The sequence below is a fragment of the Macaca thibetana genome, chromosome 6 (genome assembly GCF_024542745.1).
Source record: "Macaca thibetana thibetana isolate TM-01 chromosome 6, ASM2454274v1, whole genome shotgun sequence".
Taxonomy (NCBI): domain Eukaryota; kingdom Metazoa; phylum Chordata; class Mammalia; order Primates; family Cercopithecidae; genus Macaca; species Macaca thibetana.
The window spans coordinates 120,596,809-120,613,506 of record NC_065583.1 but is presented as its reverse complement, the minus strand read 5'-3'; the positions used below and the strand labels follow the sequence as shown (position 1 = coordinate 120,613,506).

The 16,698-nt window shown below is 37.0% G+C and overlaps 1 protein-coding gene and 1 pseudogene across 12 annotated transcripts in view; both read right to left on the bottom strand.

Annotated features, from left to right (window-relative positions):
• The window catches only part of PDE4D (phosphodiesterase 4D), a 1,590,976-nt gene that overhangs the window by 373,706 nt on the left and 1,200,572 nt on the right, over positions 1-16,698 (bottom strand). Inside the window, exon 1 of one of the 11 annotated variants that reach the window (XM_050794373.1) lies at positions 13,505-13,832. The exons of the other annotated variants lie outside the window; for them this stretch is intronic. Coding sequence (XP_050650330.1) covers positions 13,505-13,593 — 89 coding nt within the window. The 5' untranslated portion in view covers positions 13,594-13,832. Of the gene's footprint in view, positions 1-13,504; positions 13,833-16,698 lie in introns of those variants that run through there. 11 annotated transcript variants of the gene reach the window in all.
• LOC126956996 (surfeit locus protein 1-like) lies at positions 4,654-12,432 on the bottom strand (annotated as a pseudogene). The gene has a single exon (XR_007726624.1). The product of XR_007726624.1 is annotated as a surfeit locus protein 1-like (transcript).

The window sequence follows — 16,698 nt, the reverse complement described above, 5'->3', positions numbered from 1 at the left end:
ATGAACCATTCTGTTTTTCTTTAGTAGTTTTGCTAAAATATTTGATAGGTTAAAAATACTGGTTAAAATAAATGCTCTGGATTTTAATTTACCATGTCACATTTATCACTGACAAAAAAGTTAGCTGTTCTAAGCTGCTATTTGGTATGTATTGAAAAAAAAACATTTTAGTAATCTGAGAGAATTAACATGACATTTAGCAGGAATTACTATATAATTCCATTTAGTGAGAAATTATTTGGGTACTGAAGAACACTCGGTTTGAGGATTATATTTTTTAGAAATCCTTATTTCTGAAAAAATCTAAAGGCAAAACTCAAATATAATAACAACTTTCAGAGGCCACTAAGATAGATACTAAACTTTGAAAGACAATATAATACATCCTTAACACCTTTCCCAGTTTCTGAATCAAGTGACTCTTATGTAAAAATTACATACTTTTTCTTTTTTTCAGAGATGGGGTCTCACTGTGTTGCCCAGGTTGGAGTGCAGCCCTGTGATCACATTCACTGCAGCCTTGACCTCCCAGGCTCAAGCAATCCTCCCTCAGCCTCCAGAGTAGCTGAGACTACAGGAAGGTACCAACATACCCTACTAATTGTTTAAATTTTGTAGAAATGGGGGTCTCACTCTGTAGCACAGGCTGGTCTCAAACTCTTGGACTCAGGCGATCCTCCCACCTCAGTCTCCCGAAGTGCTAGGATTACATGGTAAACCACTGTGTCCCACCTCGTATACTTTCTCGAATTTCATGATGTGAAGTATCTGTCTGGTAATAAAGTGATGTTTTACATCATGAAACCCTTAGAATACATTTGATATTGCCCTAATGTTTACTTATGTTCCCTAATATGCCACAAAGCAGAGAGCCTTAAGATTGGATTTTGAAAGCTTTAAGAAATGGGACCCACAGTTATTGCACACACTATTTTTTCTGGACATCATCTAATAATGAATTATCACATTTTGACATGGTACAAACTGAACCAGGTCAACTAACTTGACATGCCAGAAGCCGGATTGATATCATCAATCAGTTAAGCTTCGGAGGAGGTGACATAAAAAATTAGGAATACATACATCGCCAGAATCTTAACATTAAAAAGACATAATAACTATAATGACAAAAAAGAAAGAAAATGAACGAAAAAAAAACTTCTTTAAATGCACGGGTAAATAAAATCTTGAAAAAGCAATACACATTTATTTTAGCATGCCTTACATTGGCTATGCATTTGCTAATGTTTTTTCAACAGGTTAAGGTGGTTTAGGAAAAGTCCAAAACATATTTTCCAAGAAATAATATATGGGAAGGAAAACCTGATTTAAAGTGAGCACAGGATATACAGCAAGAACTCAAAGTAGGAGATGGAAATTTTCAAACAGAATAAAAGATTATTTATTGGTTTTTGCTAACAATGATTACTATTCGTTTGAAAAATGAATCTGGATAAAATGTAGAATAACATCACATATTTAAGCTGCATATGGACCAAACAGGGAAAACTCTATTTCTGCATATCAGATTGTTTCTTATTTTAGTCACTTATTTCACAGTTACATAGTATTCATCAAGAGGAGAAACAGACAGAGTGTGAATGGCTCACTGTTACCCACACTATTCCTGGAAAAACAGGTCCTAAAGATTAAAAGACCCAACCCGCATACATAAAAGGCATGATGACATCGTTATTACTAGGCAAACATTTATTAAGATGCCATCATTGAAAATGGATGACCTATACTTTGGTAAAAATGTAGAGAACTGAAACATCACTTTGGTGGCGACATAAATATGGCAAGCAGTTTGGAAACACATTTGGCAATATCTAAAGTTAAAGGCACAACCTTCGACCCAGAAATCCTACCCCTTGGGATATACCCAAACCCACATGTATGCACAAAACCCTGCAACACTACATGTACATTTGTTTACCAAGTGATATATCCAGTAATGTTCATTACAGCTCTAATTCATAATGGCCTAAAACTGGAATACATGACTATCCATCAACAATAGAATGAGTAAGTAAATTGTAGCATATCCACTTGGTGCAATATTAACACAATGAGAATGAAGAATGCACAAAACAATATGAATGAATCCCATAAACACAATATTGACTGAAATAAAATAAGAGTTTACATTGTACAATTTCATTCATATAAAATTTAAAAGTAGTCAAATCTATGCTATTGGAAGTCAGTTAGTGGTTATCTTTGGGTGCATAGTGACTGGAAAGAAGCATAAAGGGGTGCCCTTGGGAGCTGGTAATATTTTGATTTTGATCTAGATGTTGGTTATATGAGTAAAAATGGCTAAGTATTTTTTCTCACTTAGTGGCACATTCACACCCATTATTTTATACCAATTAGATCCTTGTAGTGTGCTAAGGGTTATATATAAACAGCAAAGAAAGAGAATCCTTTCCATTCCATCCAACATGAGGAAGGCAAGACTGCAAGACTTTTTTTTTTTTTTTTTAAGTCGTATAGTGTTAAAACAAACAACAAGCCTTTTAAATTCACTCCAAAATACAGGATAATTTGTTTCCCCCACTGATAATAATTTCTTCTTTCCTTTCTTGGCATTTTGGTGTGTCAGACCTCCCTAAGGTTTATGTTGTTTCAGTTTATATGGATTTGCTTTCAGGAAAAAACCTGATGTTCCTTGTCCCTGAGTATCTCATCCAAGGGGTTGAAAAGCAGCGCATACAACAGAAGTTGTACAAAGCCATCCTTGTCATCTTCTACATGGGAGGACAGAGAACAAAAACGTCCCCACCAGTGAGTGGCAGTGCCACTGAGAACCTCCTGAACACCTCTACTCAAGGCATTTTGAACTTTATAAAAAGAAACTGAGGAAAGTTAGGATGGAAAATATATAGTCCTTTTCTAGAACCAGTTAAGATGTGAGATAAACAATTATTTGAGTAATGAAATGTTTTCATCTTTTAGTTCATCTGAGATCAGGGCAGTGATACTTCATAGAACCCACAAATAAAAGCTTTTCATCAGGTACAACCTGAAGATGGCAGAAGGAGTTTTTTTGCTTGTTTTTTTCCTCTACTCAAGTGGCCACTCTTTCACTAGAGAATGTACTTACGTCATCAAATTAATGTGATTCTTAAACAGGACATAAATCTTCCGTTTGGATGAGAACATTAATCAGATTCATCTAATTTTCCATTCTTTGTCTAAACACTGCCATTATGTGAAAAGAAAAATTCCTGAAAATCAAGGATATTTTGCAGTTAAACCCCTCCTCCCAACCAGTCTATTTTGTTACCCTATATAAACAAACTCTGCCACTACATTCCTTTATCCATAGCAACTTCCAGTGGGTAATCCACAAATCAATTAAAGGCAAGTTAATTGCCAAAAACGGATCAAGTGACAAGCATTAGAAGCATAATATTTATGGGCACTATCCTAAAACTTTGTGTGTTGGAAAAGTTTCATCCGGCTAGCTTTCCTTTTAATTCAAGATTTAAAATTTGTATTATTTCTTTGAAAATAAAAAAGTAATCTCATAATTACTCTTAGCTTATGATGGTTATGTTTTGTAGGCAGTCACGGACAGATATTTCAAACAAAACAAGGTTCCTACTATAGGGCTATTACTACTGCTATTGATTTTTAACTTCCAATTTTCTTTGCTTTAGTATTTTCTATGTATAAAAATTTTTGAGATAGTGTGAAACAATGTAATAGAAAGTATATTGTAAACTGCTCCTCCTTCCCCTACATCTTTTCATCTTCTTCCTTGTTTTACTTTCCCTCATTGTATTTTTATAGTAACAGAGAAGCAAAGGCAAATTCACTCAAGAGACTAGAGACTAAAAACAAGTCAGTAATGAGGTCAATATTTATATGGTTCCACTGACGTTGTGCAATTCTGTTTCATGGCTAGAACTACAAATGTACTCACAGATGTATGGAACGCATATGTTTGAACTTATATGCAAATAAATTATCAATTTCTTTAAAAAGGCTTCCCTGGCTTCCCCAAGCAGAACTTCTCATCTCAGTCTCTATTTATTTTATTTATTGTTAACTAATTTTCTCTCTTCCTCTACCAGAATGTAAACTTGATGAAAGCAGAGACCACATCCATTTTGTCCCTCACTACATCTTGTTACATTTTTAGGAGTATTTATAAGTCAGTTGTTAACACCCAACAGTTATTAAAAATTAAATTACATAAAAGTTGTTAATTATAATTAAATTACATTAAAAACAATGGAAATAAGTATTCAAAACTCATAACCTCTGAATGATTTGGTTACATTTTACTATTATTACGCTTTGGGGGCAATTTATGTCTATTGTATCTATATGATAGAAACACCGTATATAGTACTATGTATCTCTTGCCAACTCCACATTTAGTGACCTCTGCAGTTTGAAACGGGCGGGTGAGAGAATTTTTTTGCACAGAAATAAGCAGTTACTACAAATAGTGCCCTCCCCCCTCCCCCATGGAGAGCTGGTTGTGAACATTTACCGCCTGAATGATCTTTTACATTCTGTTCTGTTCATATTTGAATGTTTAATTCATTGTTATAATAATTTTAGGGTTTTGTTTTTATAGAGTTTATTTCTTTAGCTCACCACAAAACTTATCTTTTCAAAGTTTCACTTCAAAGCTTTCCTTTTCTTTTCTTTCTTTTTTTTGGAATGTGACTTACATACTTGTTATCTTTGAACTGTCTTTTGCATTTGATTGGCTTAACATAATTACAGTAATATATATTTACTCTATTCACAAATCCATCTTTCCTCTTTATCATTTTAGTTTTTTTCTTCCAAATTTACACTATTACCAGCTAATGAATTATATAATTTGAGCCGTGTAACATGGCTCATGCCTGTAATCCCAGCATTTAGGAGGCTGAGGTGGGAGGATAACTTGAGGCCAAGAGTTTGAGACAAACCTGGGCAAAACAGACCCTAAAAAAAAAATTTGTTTTTAAGCCAGGAATGGTAGGGTGCGCCTGTAGTCCTAGCTACCCAGCAGGCTGTGACTGGAGAATCCCTTGAGCCTAGGAGTTTGAGGCTGCAATGAGTGATAATGATGCCACCATACTCCAGCCTAGATGACAGAGCGAGATCCTGCCTCTAAAATAAATAAATAAAATAATACAATCGGACAAGTTTTAAAGTACCATATAGTACTCTTCCTTTGCCAATGGAATTTTCTTTTGCTCTGATTCAACTCTGTGCACTTATATAACCCAGCCTTATGGAAAATCAGACACCTCTCTTCAGCCCCTTGTCAAAGTCAAAAAGGCTTGTCAATTATAGTTCAAAGGTAGAAAAAGTAATGGAAGTTAGGAGGAGGGAGAGCCAAGATAGAAGGTGGGTATATGACTGTGGCAAAGAACATGATAGATGCTGAGGGCTCCAGAACAAGGAGTACCAAGGTAAAGTGTATGGAATTGAATGCTTCCTCCTTCATGAGAAGTATTCCTTATTTGCTCTGCCCAGATCAGACAGGCCTTGATTCAGCTGCTCAGTCAAGGTACCGTCTCTTAAAATCACTTGATGGGGGCTCAACCACTTCATGACTTAAAGACAAAAATGCACTCGTTGAAAATCATAAAATCAACATTATGAAAATAAACAGTATAAATTTTACAAACTACTATTTAAGCATAAACATTCATACCTATTACACATTCAGAAATGGTATGGTTTTAACAACAGTGAAAACCATTCTCACACTGATGATCAGAAATACCCACAGCATGATTCTAAACCCTTGGCAGTGGGGAGTGTCTCTTCTTCTTTAGTCACCTTGATTTTTTTGTACATCTCCTGGCAGCACATTTGACAGAGCTCTGTGCTGGTCCATAGCCTGTAGGCTACCTTATAAAATCAATACCTTTATATTTATTGCAGAGTTTGTAATCTTTCTGCCTGTGGTTGTTCCATGCGCTGTCATGGTAAGACAGAAAACACTCAAACTGTATTTCCCGTCTCTACCTGTTTCTAGTCTACAATAATAATTGAACAGATTCTTTTGAATGTTAGAGATGGAGCTTTCCTTCAATTTTGAAAAAAATGCATATAACGCATTCTACAAAACTGTTGTTTACAAAATGGTACTTCCCTACAAGAATCCTATTGTAGCTGTTGTAGCAAGTGACTTAGACTTGTAAGTAAAATGTCCGAGCATAATTTTACTTGGATAAGTCTATTATTCAGAAACCTGTCCTTCCATGGTCATTGCCCAATTACGACTCATACTCTCTCCTGTCTGCAAGAAGTGTGCTCCAAATCATTCATTCTTTTTGCTGCCTTACTGAAGGCATTGAATTAGATGGCATATGTACTGAAGTCGGGGGTGGGACAATGGAACAAAGATTTTCACAGAAGCACACAGAGCTAGGGTTCTAGCTCTGGCCAGGCCACTATCAAGCTGCATGACCCTGGGGCCTTTCAGGATCTTCAAGCTCTTCAATGTAAGACAAATGAGTTTGAACAAATGAACCATCAGGTTCCTTCATCTCTAACCCCCTGTTCCCATGAATGTGGCAAAAGGAAGCACAGTGTCCTTACACTTGCCATGAATTGGAGCACATTTGCTAATAGGTTCATTCATTTAATACATATACGCCAAGCACCTACTATGTACCAGACACTCTTCCAGGCATTGGCTATACAAAGGTGGAAAAAAGGACAAAAAAATTGCTGCCATGTGGAGCTTACATTCTATTATTAATAATAGCTGAAATTTATTTTAGTGTTGTCTATGTGCCAGGCACTTTACATGGCTAACACACCTAATCCTCACAACACCCCATTTTACAAATAAGGAAACTGAGGCACATGAAGTAACTTTTCCAAAGTCTCATAGCTACAAGCGATAATGTGAAAATGTGAACCTCAGCAGCAGTGTGACTGTAGAGCTAGCCAACAGTCAATCATTCCTGCACACTACCTTTCTAAGGTGAGTCTGGGTTGTATGTGCAAGTTGCTTATAAGGTAACCATTTATAACGCAGCTCTACTGTACTATTCTGTGACCAACAGAGGTACCAATGATGACAGTTTATCTGAAAATGTATTTCACAAAAGAAGCTTTATAAAATTTGTGAAATGTTAGTGAAGACTTGGAAATGCTATGAAAGGGGTGGTAGGTAGTCCTGCACTCATGTACACGCTTTCATCTAATCTGCACAATGGCCTTATGAAGTAGATATTTTTATTTTCTATTTATGTATATGGAAATGGCTCAGAGACGTTAGGTAAAACTGCCCAATCAAGAAAGCAGCAGAGTTGGCACTGGAGCTTGGTCTGTTTGGCTATAGAGCCAAAGTTCTCCTCCTACACCATGCTACCTCTTCCGACAATATGCAATGGTTGTTAGCAGTATTGTTATTCTTAGGTATAAATGTTGCCTATACACTAATTATTTTTTCATTGTCAATTTAGCCAACATTACTCACAATTTGAAATATCATTAAGAAGCCTAGTTTAATAGTCAAGACTATGCCAGTAGAATAAATAGACATGACACAGGATGAAGTTGACCTCTCTAGCTCAGAGAATCTTCTGGCTCCTCTGAACAGCTGGCCAAGGAGTAATATTTTGGCAGTAAAATACAACCACATGACCAATGTTTTTGGCCAGATGAAATGAGCCAGATGGAAGCCCATGAAGCAAAACCCAGGAGGGGGCAGAAGCAGACAATATAAAATCACTGATTCATTTTCCTTTTTCTTTTTTTTAACATAAAAATATTTTTATTTTGATGCTTTTGCTTAGCATTCTTTTAAACCAACATCAATTAGGTTAGAGGACAGTTTAGATATTATTTAATAAGTTTATATTTTAACTGATTACTAAGCCCTATTCTATAACAAATCACATGGTGTTCTGTCTTCAGAGAAAGATTCAGAGCTAAGTAGAGAAGATAGTACATCTGTTAGAATAATACCTGTCATTACGGAATTTTTTCCTTGTGTGCTAATAGGATCTGGTCAGGAAGCTGGAGGTGGGAGAGTGACCAGCAGACCCGGTTCTAACACAGACTTCCAGAATTCATACCAGTGCAGGTTTCTTAAACTTGCTCTGCCTGGTTTCCTCATTTGTAAGATAAAGGTAATGCTAGATCCACTTCCCAAGGCTGTTTTGGAGGATGACATGCATGAGCTAATGCATGTATGGGATTGGGAATGCTTCCTGGTGCATAGTAAGTGTCCGATACAGACTAGCTCTATTGTTCTTACTTTGGACTTTCTTTTTTTTAAGGTAGAAGGCCAGAACTTTATACCACATGATCCAGCATAAAGGCAGTCTTTTTACTTCATTATTCAGGGACAGGGCTTTAGCAGCTGATCTGTTACACACCAGGTGTCCCACGTAGGAATATCTTAAACCACAGATATGATGTAGCTGCAGAGAGTCCACACCAGGTGACGATGTACTGCAGATGCTCGTTCCTCAGAGTAACTCTGGTTTGCCCTCCAATGGGTCCTCCAGGGACTGTGCTCTCCCAGGTCGGTGCAGTGGAAGGGAGTGACCACATAGGCCCCACTCTGAGTTGAGGAGGAGATGCGGCCCGCCTCCCAGGCCTCCCGGGCAGGGTCCATATGGTCCGGGGCATCATATACAGCTCCTTGGAGTGGTCAAAGCACCCCTTGACTTTCATTGGTCTATACTCCATATTTTTCAGTTCCATTGGGTCTGCTGGTAGAGGGACAGGCTCAGCCAGAACTCTAGACTCCAACTCTGCAATCAGGTTCAGCTTCCACTTCCGACGTTGGACCTGCCATGTGCCCAAGCCAAAGGCAGTCACAGGGATGAGGAGCAGGACCCACTGAAGAAAGGAGTCATCTTGCGCTTTTGTGGCAGATGCTTCTGCTGCAGAACTGCCACATCTGGGCACGGGGAGACCCCGAGGACGCTCCTCCAAGCGGCGCTGGCAGGGGCCGGTCCCAGCCCCGCCGCCCGCAGCCCCAGCTGCCGTGCAGCCACCGCCGCCATCGCACCCGGCCCCGCGGGCCTACTTTGGACTTTCTAACCACATATGTGTGTGGTCTCTAGTCCCTGAACCTCCAATTGTTCTTCTCCTATTTGATAATAATTACATCCATCCTTTTCACTTACCCTAAAGCATTAAGTGAGATGAGCTGTGGCACACTAAAAACAGCAGTTGTCAGATCTGTTACATCTGAAAAGCTTTGAAAACTAAAAAGTGCTATGCAACAGGAGGTATTCTTGGGGTATGCAGAAAGTTATGTCCTAGTGTATTGATTCAGGTGGCGCTCACTCCCTTTCTAAGATGTGGGTTCCAGACAGCTTTTTCTCATGGGAATTGTGCAGTTTGGTTGGGCAATCACTGATGTGCTACCACTTAGGTTTTGGAAGTGGCCAAGAGTAGCTATGAGACCACACTCTCCTATGATCCCTGCTCATACCTGCTACTATACAATTTCCAGATTTAAGTTGCAGATTTGATCTTTACTTCCTAAGAATACAGGGGATAATTTAGGGATATCTAGATCTTCTTATTTGGGCAAATATTGCTTTATCTTTTCATAGCCCAGATATCATTTGTACTTTTGTTTATTGATGTGATTGTCATTCCTCCTTCCTTCTACTGTTCAGTCTATGCCATATCAAACAAATTTACTCATTAGACCTTCTACATCAGGTATAAGCATGCACATACGTACTTAATTAATCACCTGTTTGGTAGCTCTGCTAAAATGCTCGGAAGGAAAAGATGTTGAAACAATTGGCAAAAATGAGATTTGGAGATTTTCTGAGAATTTCTATCCCCTGACCCCTATTACTATAAAGGGCAAGAAAACTAGAAGACACTTCCTGTTTCTGGTCTGTGGAATGCTATGGAATAATCTCTGCCCTACATTCAAATGTACTCTGATTGACTTTCTCTTCTATTTACGTAGTACCTACCCTATACTCATCAGGTAAAATGTTCCTTTTAACATCCCTTTTTAAGAAGACAGAAAGCAGGAAATGTTTTGTGATTTGTTCTCTTTGGAAGACAGAATCATCTCAAGAAGAGTAATTTTCTATTTAAAGTTTCCTTGAACACTACTGTAGTTTTAAACAACAATGTATTTTAAAATACAAAATTCCCTAGTGTTCTCTTATTGGAGTTGTCAGGGTCCACACGCTTGCTAAATATTTGCTCCTTGATTCTTTCCTTACTTCCCAGGTAGTTTTTTCCCCATCATTTTTTAGGTACTATATTTAAACAACCAATATAAACTTATACACATTGTTTTCTCAAATTTAACATGAGCACATCACTCTCCTCTTTCTTCTCTATAATACTTGGGGGCGCGTTGCTCTAACGTAATTAGGTGAATCTTTAAACACATGTGCCAGAACCTAGGCAGATAAATCAGCACCTTGCCCTCAAAAATAGTACTCATCTTTGTAAGCAGTGCCCTAATGCTAACACTGATCCCATTACTGAAAACACGGTTGGCACTCTCTTCTGGGTTCACAGAGAAAAAGTAGCTTCCTTATTACGTAATCCTCTGCTTTCTCTCTTTTTCTGTTCCTCACTCCTCTCCCCACGGCCCTGCTCCACTCCCCTCTCCTGCCTTTCCTTCCCTCTCCCTCTTCTTTTCTCTTTCAATCCCTCTTTCTGCCTCAAACCAAAATTAATAAGCTATATATTAATCATTTTTGTTTTTTAATAAAAATCTACTTCAACCACATAAGACAAAAAACTGTCACAGCTGAAAAACTTTCAGATCTATTTTGAGCATTGTAAACTGTTTAAGATTGTATTTCTCAAGAGTCAACACTCATTAAATGTATATGATTTGCTATTACTTTAACAAATCAGACACTAATTGAATTTCATATCTTACAGACTTGGCTTTCCATTAGCCTGAATGTTACCAGGGAGCGAAAGCCATGCCAAATAAAAATATTCCAGCTTAAAGCTAAGTGTACCCCCAGTATCATGCATTATTATCCATTTGAGAGTCAAAGAAAAATGACACTACAATAGGCACATTTGAAGATTTTACAAGATATAAAATATTGCTCATAAAAAATATGGGAGAAATTCAGTGAAGAAATGTTGTCTAATGTCCAGTTCTTTCAGTTGCTTCAATAATGGAATCATATCCAAAGCCTCTTAAAGGTCAAGATAAGCTTAAGTTACTTGCGCCATTTAAGGATTTTGTATATTTTTTAAAATTAAGAAATGCAAAAACAAGGCTGTGACATTATGAGATATTTTACATGTTTACATCAAATAGTTTAACACCTTTAATTCCAAGAATGCTATGCAATAAAACTATGTTCTTCAGAAGATAATTATAGCATTTAACTGTGCGTGCATGTGCCTGTGTGTGGTGTGTATATGTGTCTGTATATATATATAGTGACTCATGGTGCATCTGAGGTATTATGGTATGATAAAAATTTTAAGTTATATAATAAGTACCTTTTTGCATTATTGTCAGTAGATTGTTGTGGCTGAATGCATAATCTCCTTTGGATGAGTGAGGGACCTGCAGAAATGCGAGAGCCAGTGGCCAACTGCCTTCCTACCTCCCTAACCCTTCCACTCAATTCAACTTATGATAGATATGATCATATCAAGTTGGTTATGCCAATAAAGCATTATGGGGTGATGCCAAATAAGAAAGGGTAACAGGATACTTTATCAAATAGACATTACTGGCATTCTTGCTGTATATAAAGAAGCTTCAAACCTCAAAGAGTTTGCAGTGCAACTGGAAAGATAAACTAGAACCTCCAAACAGTGAAAACAGCACATATAAAAAATTAACTATTATGTGGGAAATTGTATATTCAGATTAAGAGGAAATAAAGGAAGGACTAAGTCTCTGAAGCTTCCAAAGGAAATGGGCTCATGATGGATATTTGAGATGTCATCCTTACCTCTTAAACTTGTTACAAATTAAGTTTGTTAAAATTACAGATGTGAGGTATTCAAATACATGAAAAAGTTATCCTTAGCTGCTAATGCTTATATTTTGGAAAGGGCCAGAACTTGACCAAAGGAACCTTGAAAAAATATATTTATCATATAGCTTTAAATTTTTATCATACCATAACACCTCAGATAAAAATATCTTTGCCAAACTGAGAGTAGAGCTTAAACTTTGCATTTCATGAGATTTCTCAAATTCTTTAGTCCATCAAGCTACTGCTTTTACTTTATTCAGCAGTTGGAGATTTATGATATTAAGGAGCTTGTGATCAGATCTCAGTGATGAAGAGAGCCTAGAAGCCACCATAAATTGGAAATATGCACAGTACAGTTAGCAAATAATTGATGTTAAGTTCTGAATGTACGATTTAGCATATAATAAACATGAGAATCACATTCGACAGAATGCAAAGCACATAGTAGGCATATAATTTCAAATTTTCAACCAAATTTTATAGCTATTACAAACTAACGTAATAAATCGTTAATTTCTTTTCAAATAAAAATTATATTTATCTCTTGCCAAAGTTTGCTTTTGCATTGTTATAACAAATTTTTTAATTTGATTTCTCTGATTTTATAGTTTCCTAAAAGTTCCAAGGACATTATCTTCTTTACTGTCTAAAGCAAATAATCCTTATAAATCATTTTAATTCAAATTTTGAATGTTTTCTATGCAGGAAAATCAGAACACATTTTAATCCTGTGTTAATGTACATTTCTACATAGGCCTGGCAGCTTCCAGATGTGCTACATTTGGTCTAAATAAGAGAGACTTTATATCCAAAATTTTGCAAACAATGTCACTTCTATTTACTATTGATTAAATAGATACCTTTCAGTGCTATAAATTTTAATCAATAGAAAACAAAAAAAAGCTTTTATTTATAAACAATAATAAAGAATAATCAATCTTCTCTTTATTAATACCTAGAATACTCAAATGAGAAGGAAATCCAAGATTTTTTAAAGTGTCTTCTTTTTTTTCCAGTTACTTGGTTAAAATAAGCTGATTTTCTTGTAAAACAGTCATTGACAGTTTAGTGAAGTCATGAGGTCAAGATTTTTAATATTATTTCCAGAAACAAAAGATTATTAAAATATTTAGTTTGACTTCATGGCATCTAATTCTGCTGGGCAAGATTAACACTGAATTACTACCTGAAACAGCATTAGTTTCAATTTTTTCATGTGGATGTGCCCTGAAACACTTATAAAGAATACTGTAGTGTTCTTGTTGTTGGTTTACCCTTCCCTAACATTTAGGTTGACTATATGAAGCCATTAGACAAGTTAATACACTGTTTTTCAGGTGGCAGTAATATGAATGCTTTGTTAAGTTTGCCATTTAACTCTCAGAATTAGCTTTTAAAGTTGGTCAACTTTCTTCAACTTCTGCATCATCTTCTTGGCTCTTATTTCATATATTGTCAAATTAACCAGCATTAGGAGTTAGAAGGTCAACATAGGGCAAAGGCTTATTTGCAAGGGGCCTAAGGCAGTTAAGCAGTTCTTCCTAGCTACAAAAGGAAAAGAGCAATACCTGTAGGACTTTGAGAAACGCAATCTTGATTTGGCTCCTGTAGACGGTCCTGGCACTGTGGCTCCCAGAGGATCCCAAACAAAAGCCATTTGTAAGGACGATGCCAAGATCCACAGGAACCACGAGAAGTCAGAGCTGGTGCCGGGCCCTGGGGCCCTGAGGCCCCGCAGGGAGCAGGAGCAGGAGGCACTTGTAGCTGCGTGAGGGCATTTCCTTTGTGCAGTAGTATGCGCTGACAGAGAGGTGGCAGGCTGGCTGAGGCAGGGCTGGAAGGGATGGCCAGGACTTCCTGCTGCATGACACTTGGCCTTTGCAACAGAGCTTGCTTCACTCAGGTCTTATCTCATAATTAATGTGAGAAACACTCCCTAGAAAATTTGTTTTTAAATATAGCCCTGATTAAACAGCATAGTCACATGCCACTCCTGAAAAGCACAACACACACACACATGCATGCACACATGCATGCACACACAATGAAAGGTGTAATTGAAGTGGGTAAACCTTTGTATCAGTGTGAACTTTAAAAACTGTAAACCCAGAGGGCTTTATTAAAACTTTTTAAAAAGTAAATACATGCCTATGACTGGGTCATCTGAAAAAGATTACTAAATTTCACACAGCTAACTGCCAACTATAATTTTCCTTATTTCAACTTCTCTTAAAAAGAGATGGATATCATTCTTAGTCAACCTTCCACAGGATGTAAACAGGATTTAGTCGTCTTGAAAATACCAGTGCCTCTCTACAAGTCAGTGTGAGAAAAACAGGCAGATCACTTTCAGAGCTTTTGGCAGCTTTTCCCTCAGGGAGTTAGAGTGAATTACAATGCATGACTTTGAAAACAAAGATCAATTATCTTGTCCATTTTCTATTCCCTAGAAACATTTCTTAACTCTGATAAATCCGTTAAAACAACTTTCTTTCAAATTAAATAAATGATGAAAGCCAAATAGAATCCTTCACATGTTTTATGAGTCCAGGACATTTTGGGAAAGCATCTATTTCAAGATATTGTACCCATGGAGTCAAAGGACCCTAGTGCCGTCATCGGTCCTCACCACTGAGTGGTATTCAATGTTAACAATGCAGCATAATTTCATCAGTCCGTGTCCAAACACTGCCCCGCGGGTAACCTCAACTGTAAACCAAGGGAGAGCACCACTTCTCCAGGATAAGATTAGAGAGGCTTCAAGTGTCCAAGAGAGAATTTAACCCTCTCTGAACCGGACAAAATTGACCAATAGTTGAGCTCAGTGAACATCACCATATCTGCAAATTTTCAGACCTCTAAAGCTCTATCTGTCTCTTGTACACCAAGGGAGTCTTGCATATTCATATAATTTCAGTAAAAGCTCAAGACATTAAACATTATGCTTATTTTCACAACAGCATCCAGCACACCAGGGGTTCTTAAGAATGCTACAGGTTTCATATCAGCTTTGGAGATGAGTAATAGGAAACATTTTTACAGTTTCACCTCTTCCTTATCAGACACATGAACTCAAAGAAAGTGGGTGAGTGAGAACTGCCCTGAACAGCAGCAACCTTGGAGGAGCACAGAGTTCAAAAATAAACACAACACATCCTCTCTGAATCAACTTGCAATACTGTAATACTTCACAAACTGTCTTTTTGCTTTTGTATAGCGATCCAAATTTCGCATGGGCAAAACACGTAGCTACTTTCCTGGTGTTCTCAAAGAAGGACCGAAAAGGTGCTTATACTGATGCCAATCTGCCCTTCTGGTGCCTGAAATGCTACCATTATCATTTAATTCTTTCAAACTATTTAATTTCCATTTTGGGCAGCTCTTAGGAAATACACACATTCCTGGCAGAGTTAGCACTGAGCTGAACGACTTGCTGCTTAGTAGAATGTCTTCATCTGAGACTAAAGCCAGACAGTGTAAGATAACTGGCGATCTGTGTGAAGAGGGGAGGAATCTGTGTAAAGAGCTGGTGGGGTGGGGTGGCTTGAAAGGGAGGGGGAGGGAGGCCACGAAGACAAGCCTAAGAGTGGAAGGGATGTTGCTGGCAAAGTTGGACTTTTTTCACCCTCCAGGCAACACAAAGCTCTCATTTTGTCCAGTGGTGTTTAAAATTTTGTAGGTGAAACAGCGTCACTGATTTGTAATAAAAGCTACAGTCTATGTATATGACTTTGGAAGCAGAAAAATATTTTCATTGTTATCCCAATTTTACTGATAGCAAGAAAAACGTCATCTTTCTATTCAGGCTACAGCCAGCAGCACACATTTTCACAAATAATTAACTGCCTTTGCTTACCAATTTACATTTTTTAAAGGATATTCAATTAATGGATATCTAATTGATAAACTATATGGACATATGAATAATCTAGAATGAATCTGCTAGGGAATGTTCAACTATTTCTAAAAATGTACAAGGAAGGAGAACCAATCTTGTCGTTTTCATTATTGTCAAAAACATTTCCTTCTTTCCCCCCTGCTTCGTAAAGGCAGACATCTAGAACAGTTAAGCAAGATAAAAACAATGGAACTGTAAATGTGAAATTATGAACAGGAAAATCGAAACTCTGCTTCATTTTCCCAGTGTGAAATCAGTTACAGACACAAGAAGTGTCTGCCAACATTAATGTTACTTTTTCTTAAATAATTACTTACCGCCTCCTTTTCATTTCTTCCACACAGTTACACATAATCCCGCTTAGGTTACCAGGCCTCAGTAAGGTCATAGAAATAAGCTACTTATTTCTGAGATTAATTGTGAGCAAAATTAAGCCTTGATTTCAAATATAAGTATCAATATTGTTTTTAAGAACTGGCTAATATTTCACAGACAGGAGAATTTAGACATTTAGAAAAAATAAGAAATTAAATACAATGATTTTCTAGGATGAATCTTTACTAGCATTTATATTACAATAAGCTGTTTATAATTTTTACTTCATGGGTATCAAAGAGTAGAAAATAACAAAGAAGACATCTTTTGAACATTCTAATTACTGTCATTTATTAAGTGTTTATTTTTCCAGATGAATTTTAGTAAAAGCACGATTGAAGAGCAAGGAGAGATGTTCCATCCCTGGGACAATTTATTGTTTACAAGTTGTGCAAACTAATTTTATATGTCCCAGGGAAACCGGATTCGGAAATCTAAACATTGCTCCCATCCAATTGTTATCCATGTAAGTCCTAACCCCCCTAAAGT